This window comes from Pieris napi, chromosome 12, assembly GCF_905475465.1.
Source record: "Pieris napi chromosome 12, ilPieNapi1.2, whole genome shotgun sequence".
Lineage (NCBI taxonomy): Eukaryota > Metazoa > Arthropoda > Insecta > Lepidoptera > Pieridae > Pieris > Pieris napi.
The window spans coordinates 7,039,157-7,048,017 of NC_062245.1; the positions used below are offsets into that span (position 1 = coordinate 7,039,157).

The 8,861-nt window shown below is 32.4% G+C and overlaps 2 protein-coding genes across 2 annotated transcripts; one reads left to right on the forward strand and one right to left on the reverse strand.

Annotated features, from left to right (window-relative positions):
- The first annotated feature begins 309 nt into the window (after positions 1-309).
- LOC125054666 (protein SHQ1 homolog) lies at positions 310-1,995 on the forward strand. The gene has a single exon (XM_047656684.1). It carries the CDS (start codon positions 479-481, stop codon positions 1,904-1,906), a length of 1,428 nt encoding a protein of 475 aa, XP_047512640.1. The 5' UTR covers positions 310-478; the 3' UTR covers positions 1,907-1,995.
- A 279-nt stretch (positions 1,996-2,274) lies between these two features.
- Positions 2,275-6,249, reverse strand: LOC125054665 (myrosinase 1-like). The gene is made up of 7 exons (XM_047656683.1): positions 6,130-6,249; positions 5,752-5,882; positions 4,796-5,466; positions 4,386-4,585; positions 3,707-3,815; positions 3,112-3,350; positions 2,275-2,668 (listed from the first exon to the last, which is right to left on the reverse strand). The coding sequence occupies exons 1-7, from the start codon at positions 6,159-6,161 to the stop codon at positions 2,461-2,463; spliced, it is 1,590 nt and encodes a 529-aa protein (XP_047512639.1). The 5' UTR covers positions 6,162-6,249; the 3' UTR covers positions 2,275-2,460.
- Positions 6,250-8,861: the final 2,612 nt, after the last annotated feature.

The following is an 8,861-nucleotide window of genomic DNA, read 5'->3' on the forward strand; positions in this document are numbered from 1 at the left end:
GGGCCTCCAGTCAGGCAAGCAGGAAATCTCTAGGAACTCTTAAGTCGTGGCGGTGGCGGTTGCGGGTTTGATTCCCGCCTCGGAACAAAATATGTTTGTACGATCTTCAGATATTTGTTCCAGGTGTTCTGGATTAAGTATAAATAAAGTTAAAATTAAATATACACTACAATTTTATTTTATTTTTATATTTCGGCTACTTTTTAGGCTACACTATCCTAAAATTCGGCTACATTAGGCTACTTATGCTGTGAAAAAAAAATGGCGATATCAGTCCCGGTGTCGTTGGCAACACTGTTACTTCGTACTTCGTAGACTCACAACTCACGACTCACGAGTAACTCACGATCTCAAAAGTCAAAATCCGAACAAAAATTGTGCTCTGTTTGAAATACTAACTACGAAAGTTAAAAATTTTGTAACATTATTATATATTTAATGTTAGCATTTTAATTTGTTTTAAAGAACTTCCCACAAAATGCTGACACCGAGCTTTAAGCTGTCGCAAGATGATAACCACGTGTTTATCGTTGTGCATGCACCATATACAAACATTGGAGACACTGATATCGATGTTGACGGAGAGAATTTATTATTTGTGTCCAGTCCCTATTTTCTTAGACTTCGACTACCTGGTCGTATTCTAGAAAACGAAGAATCTAAAGGTTCATATATATGCGATTCTGGTGATTTTAATCTTACTTTCGATAAAGAAAATCCGGGAGAGCATTTTGAAAATTTAGATATGATTACGAGTCTACTAGCCCCACGAGACATACCGAATTTGAATCCTAATTTAGTGGAAATATTAGAAGAGGATGGCATTACAATTGAACATGAAGAACAAGATCAAGGAACGAGTAATCAGTATGGATATGGGTTTGCATGTAAAATTACAACAAAATTTCATAGCATAGGCAGTGAGTTTCCTCAAATTTTTGCTCTAAAAGTTCCAGAAGAAGTTAGTATTCAAGACAGACATGAGTTACGGAAAAAGTATGAAAGCCTTAAATTTTCCTCTGATCATTATTTAGCTGACTTTTATGATGATGAACTTATCAATCCATATTTGACTTCTAAAATGCAGTGGGATGAAAATGGCTTTGATGACAATGCTGCTTTTACAGAAGATCAAATTAGTCTGCTAAAAGAACTCGCCAATAAGCATTATATTTTAACTAAAAGTGAACATAAACAAGTATTTCTAAGTTTAGTTGACATTTTGTATGGATATTGCTATGACAAAAGAACAACATTAAATGAAAGCACAGTTGAATCTAGTTGGACAATAAACAAAATATCTTCTACTTTGAGTTGGTTTTGTGTATTCAGTGATATGAAAGATGTATTAGTATCCTGTTATAGAAGAGCTCTAATTTTTCCAATATTCAGAAACTTTGAACTATGTCACAAAGTCAAAAGTGATGTGGTTTCACTTTTAAAAAAGAATAAAAAATGTGTTATAAAATGCTTTATTGATATACACAGTATGTTTAATACAAGTAATGATGCTAGGTATATCCTTAATCAGTTGTACATTAATGACTATTTAATATTTCTACAAAAGTGTAGATCTGAAGAACTAATAGAACTGTGTCATAATTTAGCCAATATTGAAATAAGTAAAGCAGATTTGTCTTTAGAATTAGATGAATTAGAGGAAGCTGCAAAAATGGTATGTCAAGAGGAATCACAAGTCACAGAGAATGAAATGGCTTTAAAAATGGCCTCAATGTCTCTATTACCTAAATCAAAGGGAAATGCAGTATTTTATAGCGACAGTTCATCATCTAGTAGCAATTCCTCAGATTCTTCAGATCTTGATTCTGATGATGATTCATCTTCCAGTAGTGATCCATCAGAATTATTGTCAATACAAGATAAATTTGTGATAAGGACTGATTAGCATTATAATCTCAGCAATTACTATTTTTCTACTAAACAATGTATTTTTATGTGTTTGACTTAGAATGTGATGAATGAAATTTAAAATACAATGTTTTTTATAATTTTTTTTACATTGTATAGGTTTCAAAATGTTAATTTAAATGACATAAAATATTTTTTAATATAAAATAAATCTCATATTTTTAAAAACTCCTTTTATTGTGTCACTTTCAAAATACAAGTTTCTGCTTAAATATTTACATAATTCAGCTTCAAAATACATAAATTGTAGATATTTTAAACCTATAGTATAATAATATTTTATAATTACTTGTTATAAATAACTTAAAACCAGATTTTCTAATATGCATAGGCAACTATATTCAATATGTATATACTTAATACAAATTTTGGTTAAATAGCCAAATAAAAATATGACCCATTTACTGTGGCAATTAAAGAAATTGCCAAAGAACATAAAACCAATTTATAATGATGACCGATTTTGCATCATAATTTTATTTACTAATATAGTGCTTGCCACACATAGTTGTTTTGCACATAATAATTTAACTACCAAATAATATTCAAAACTGCTACAACTAATACAAATAGGAATGAACTTTTTATATTTATTGACGCATCTGTCGCAAGGTCTGGGTTGTATGATGGATCTACACTTCTTGTGCGAACAATCTCTTTATAAACAAGTGCCGAGTATTTGGGTTTCCTTGTCTTCTCTGGATCATTCTGGTCGACTTCATAAAGCCCAAAACGTACGCTGAAATGGATGAAAGCTGTTATCAGCGAAATATTTTTCGAATAATTAGAATAAATTAACCCTGATATTTGTGTAATAGAAGTTTTTATCTATCCTTGTGAAGTCCAATATTCTTAATATGTCTCGGGCCATATAAATTCAAACAATAATTTTTTTTTACTGGTACTATAAGATTTGATGGCGAAAGTAATAATTGATTCAGTTATCAATTCGTCAATGTACACTTTCAACTCATGCCCCTATTAATAAGAGCGTTGTTAGCCTTTGGTCAAAATAAGCGAGGGGGCCTACTTGAAGTATGGATAACTTGCAACTTGAGTATCATAGTTCTTCTCCTACTAATAAAAAACACTTTAAAACAAAGGTATTAGTCCTACGTAACGCAATTGAATCCGCTGTCCCTTCCTGCACCACTATTAATGTACCTCTAGTACGATATTTACCTGTAGCCGACCGCCCATTCGAAGTTATCAATAAGACTCCAGGCACAGTAACCTTTCACATTGACGCCATCATCAATAGCGTCGAGTACACCATTTAAATATTCTCTATAATACTCGGCTCTATCAGTGTCATTTCGCTCAGTTGCTGTCCCGAAACCATTCTCCGTAATATAGACCGTAGGGTTGTTGTATGTGTCCTTAATATATACTAACAGTTTGCGTAATCCTTGGCCGTATCTCTAAAATAACGATTCTTAGAAATTAAAAGATTCTTGTATTTTATCTGGAAAACACTCATACGTAGAATTTGAGTTAAGTAATAATTAGCTACATTTAAACCTATTAATTGAGTAAATAGGGTTATTTAATGTTAAGGAGACTTTGGTTCTTACAAAGGGATGGTTTCTATAAAAAATCAAACAATATATTGTCTTTATATTGCTACACAGTAGGTACATATAACTGGGAAGTCTCACAGACTACTGAACTATTTAGTAAAAGTTCTCATTACATCAGGAGTCTGGGATGCATGTTTGTTATGTAATCTAAGTTAAGAACAATAAATAATTATTACGTATTCATTAAGAATACTTACATATACCCAAGCAGCCGGGTTTTTATACCAATTGGGATCGGGGAAGGTTCCTACTTGGAGATCATCATTTAAAGAAGGCACCGCATACATTCCAGTTACAGAAGAATTCCTGTAGATAATAATTGTATTATGAAAGTTGAAACTAATTAGATACATTTTTGTCTTTTTGTCAAAACTAAAAAAAATATTTTAAATGACCCTCAAGATGTTTTAAAAACAAAACGATTCCGGTGCAATGTATTTTTTTATTTAATAACAAATGTTTGACCATATCAGAAAGTGATTATATTACGTGTACTTACTATTTTTTTCGTAAACCTATGATTATTAAATTATCTGGTCAAACAATGTCATTATAATATATTATCTACAATATTTCCGACGACGGATATACTCCTTCGTCAAAGGCCGGCAACGCACCTACTATAATGGGTGTCCATGGGCTGCGATGACTGCCCTTTTTTGCGTTCCGTAGAATCGTTAGGTTTGCCTTTATAAAAAAAAATCCCACTACGGAATATTATCATTTTGTGAGATGGATAGCATCATGATTTGCCCAATACTACGCGCAATCTGGTTTAAAACCTTCTATTTTTACAAATATACTGGCATGGTTTTTAGTATGTATGTATGATTCACATCAAAGTATATGAACAAATTTTCTTAAAAATCAAATTACCTATACACATAGGTACTGGAATAATGGTTTAGTCCGAAAAAGTCTGAAGTTCCCTTATTATTGTTAGCCTCTTCCTGAGTGAATGGTACTAATCGAGATTCATTTAGACCTTGTCGTCTGCTTGCTTCTGCGACTAAATCGATCACTCTTTGTGGGTAGTTGCCTGTCGCGGAAAAAATTGGGTCTGCGTATTGTCCGAGCTAAAAACAGAAATAATTAAACGTGTTTTTTACCGGATTGAAACCCATTTTATCTGTCAAACTGTCATAGTTAAGCGTATTTAGTTTGTTTAGCTTTAATGTTGGACCAATAAATAATCTACGAAAAAAAATTATGAAGTGGTACGTAATGTCATTAGATATTTAGTAGGTAATTTATAAGTGAATGTATTAAACAAAATAAAAACTTACATAGAAACTCATATAATCAGCTGCACCTTGAATATCATCAGGAGAATTAGAACCCGGCATAGCCATTGTGGAGTCCAATGTTATACCTATCACACCTCCTTGGGTTGCTCTAAACTCCTTATCATATATGTGCCAAGCTTTCGCATTTGCTAGAATGATATTTCGTCCACATTCGTAGAAACCAACCCCTGGAGACCTGATTCTTGGCGCGTGAGACCCAGTTGCGTAACCGAAGCTACAATGGATGTAGGGTTCGTTAATCGTGATCCAATGCTTTACCCTGTCTCCAAAGTTTTCAAATAAAACCCTGGAGTAATCTCCAAACCAGTCAGCTATTTCCGAAGTCAACCAACCACCCTGCTCGTTCAGGTTCTGCGGCAGATCCCAATGGTATATTGTCACGAATGGGGTGATATCATTTGCCAGTAGTTCGTTTATTAAATTATTGTAATATGCTACTCCTTCAGGGTTAACATAGTCTGCACGGCCGTAAGGTAATATTCTAGGCCATGCTATCGAAAATCTGTAAACGGATACACCCAATTCTTTGAGGATTTCAACGTCCTTCTTATAAAAATGGTATGAGTTGGCTGCAACATCCCCATTGGTGCCGTCTCTAATGTGATCAGGGTCTGTTCTTACCAAGTGATCCCACATTGACCATCCTTTACCTGAATTAAACAAATTTAAATATTTATTTTATATTTCTGTGTTTTGTTTATTTACCAACGCTAATTCTAGTACTGTTCTGGAAGGTTCGATAGCCTAAATCTATTTTTAGGATTATTATAAAAAAATACAGAAAACCTTAAACGTACTGTAAGCCTGATTTAGTTAATGTTAAATTGGCATGAATGATCAGGACAAAACATTCAACGGCTATTTAAGACTTATTAGTAAGTTTATAAATAAGGGAAGGTTTATAAAAAGATTTTGAAACACTTAATTAAACCTACCTCCTTCATTCCAGGCTCCCTCAATTTGATAAGCCGAAGTCGCAGTTCCGAAAAAGAAGTCACTTGGGAATGTTCTCAAATTTTGCGTTTGTTTATCATATTGTACTGATGATCCACTGGTAGTAAAAATACTGGAATGTTAAAAACGCGTTGTAAATACACTAATAATGTATTTCTGTAATATTGCTCGATTTTAGTGAACAACTTTATCATTCAATTTATAAATAAATAAATATGTATGTATGAAATTGTGAGCACCTTAATAAGAAATCCTATTAATTTATATAAAAAAAGTAGGTTCTGAGATATTTTCTCAAAAAGATTATCTTTTTAATATATTTGTTTGCAGAAAAAAATAACATTTTAAATGTTACTTACCATACCACGAAAATAAATAATGTATGGAACATTGTGATCGGAACGTTTGTGTGTTGAAAGAAATTGCAGGAAATATATAATATTTTTATCAAGATAAAACAGTATCTTTATTCAATTTTTATTTGTTTCTATCTAAATGGAGGGTAATAAATTATATAATATTTAGGGAAATGTTTGCACTTTAAATAATAAACTCCAAGTCAACGTGACTTGGAACGCTTTCTAAATCGTTGTCATCATCAGCCCTAGTTGGATAATCTTAATATATATAAATTACGCGTCCGCTATGGACTACTAAACTACTTAACCGATTTAAATCAAATTTGCACATCGTGTGCAGTTTGATCTAACTTAAAAGATAGGATAGCTTACATCTTAATTTATACCTATATATAATATATCCTAAATTATTTTATTGCAAATTATTTGATTACTATTTGACAGTCACAATTCTAACCGATTGCGCTGTGTAGAAAGTAGCAACGTTTTAAATGAGCTACAATTTAATGGCATAACCACCAAAAAACCATGGTGGTACCCATGATTGGTGTTCTCGTACCGCTTCGCTTGAACAGTTTACTACTATGTAATATAACAGAAACCTTAGCCACAGCAACGCTTGGCCGAGTCTGCTAGTATGAATATAAATGTCTTAACCTACACGCTTAAACCTTACCTTAGAATCAAGACTTCTTGATTTAACGATAAGACATTCCTAGGTAATGGAATTCATTAAGGTGCACCTAAATTTTATAATGCGTTTGCAAATCACTTTGTTTTTGTTTAATATAAACGTCATACAATAATTGTAGGTATATTTCTTTAAGATGAACAACATTCAAAATTTTCATTTACATAATATCGCAATCTTATCTAGACCATAATGACCTTAAGCACCATTTACTAGACATCAATATATATTTATTGGATAATAAAAGATATTTATTTTTGGCTTAAATAAAGGATTTTACCACACAGTATGCTTGATAATACAGATTATCTCTAAAAACAAGACTTGTAAATAATTTTACGTAAGTATGTAAATTTAGACAAACTGCGTATATTACGCATTTATGAAACTCAACGTATGAAAATTTAATCAACGCGACATAGATTTTTAAAGTATAAATAAATTCCCGGCGAGACATCTAAATGCCTGAGATTAACGCCTTTAACTAAACAGACGAACTCTTAAGTTTTATTATTTACACGTTACAACCAGGCTCCAGAAGATAAACCACTCCTTATATGGAAATTGTATTCGTTTTTACAACAAACTCCCAAGCGAAATTAGAGAATTATCACTAAATATATTCAAAGCCCTTGTTAAAAGTAAATTAATCAATAAAACTTTTTATAAATTTGACGAATACTTAAATGATCCTAATCCTTTCGATTGATTTGCTCCAGTTCAAACAATTTATATGGCTCAAAACTTAGCGATTAAAAAGAGTGGCGGAAGGTTTCTTGCCATGTCTTCTTGTACTTGTTTACCTATATGAATAAAGATATTTTGAGTTTCAGTTAAATCAGTTTTATTAATATCGGTGCGATGGATCGCAAGCGTCCCGCGAAATTATGGTGTAGGTGATGAAGGACCACATTACCTTTGATTGAGGAGAAAGGATCAGTTTCGCTGAATAACGAAGGAAATTCCGCAATGGAAAAAACTGTAAAATATGAATGATTTCAAACAGTTAGCCTAATACTTTCTGTTCTCAGCTAATTCCTTATATCGAGATTGCGCGCTGAGAGATGTTGCTGTAGGGGGTTTTGGGGCCATATTTCCCATGAACCTGTTCATTATTGAAATGCTTTCGAACATTTTCGATCAATCAATTTTCGTTCCCAGCCGTACATCTACAAATACAGTACTAAAATATTACACCACAAATCTATTTCATAGGTTATGAGTTTATTGCGTTCATATAGACAGGTAGATGCGGCCAGGGGATTTAATTTTATAATATCAAAGACTTGCCTTTATGTGAGTATATGTAATATGTAAGGATTGTAATCGTTGTGAGATTACAAATTATTGAATATTCATTACAAGTTTCTGTAAGTCGCAAATATGCAAGAATCACATCTAGTTCACTAATGTCGCGTGACGGCGAAAATAACATTACCTATGTTTAATAATTACGATATACATAGCCGATATGTATATCGTAATGATTAGCCAACTAAAGCCCGTATTCCAATTCATTTAATAATCACGTCTTAAGTCCTGTCATATGGGACAAATTTACTATACAGCTCTTACCTTGTAAGAGATTTCAGTGTCGGTTGAGACTAGGCGTAACGGAACTCGCAACATTTTGATGTAGTGGTATTTTGTTAAATTTAGTACCTTGTCAAACTTGGTCAGTTATGGGAGTGGTGATATATATTAATTTTGCTACATAGCACTAACACAGTAACATTATTATAATGTTGAGGGAGTGAGTTTTTTTAACGGAGAAGATAAAAATTACAAACCCAAACCTGGACTAAGCTCTTGGAAGTGTTATAATAGTACAATTAGGTAATGATTTGTGCAGCTTGAAATTTGGTTTCAAGAATTGTTCATAGCTATAACCGCTAAATTTAAAGTTATTATCTCAAAACAACACTGTCACTGTTTCTTATTTGAAACACGAAAAATATGGTTTTACTTTATTTGCTCAATTTTATATAACGAGAATGCGTGTGTAGAGAAACAAAAAAGTATTCTAAATAAGTATCTGTCG

Excerpts from the sequence above, each read along its gene's own strand:
- LOC125054665 (XM_047656683.1), bottom strand. The coding sequence starts at position 6,161 with ATGTTCCATACATTATTTATTTTCGTGGTATG. Across the intron at positions 5,467-5,751 it reads GGGAGCCTGGAATGAAGGAG|GTAAAGGATGGTCAATGTGG; the intron begins GTAGGTTTAATT and ends TGTTTAATTCAG. Across the intron at positions 3,816-4,385 it reads TCCAGTACCTATGTGTATAG|GAATTCTTCTGTAACTGGAA; the intron begins GTAATTTGATTT and ends TATTATCTACAG.
- LOC125054666 (XM_047656684.1), top strand. The coding sequence starts at position 479 with ATGCTGACACCGAGCTTTAAGCTGTCGCAAGATGATAACCACGTGTTT.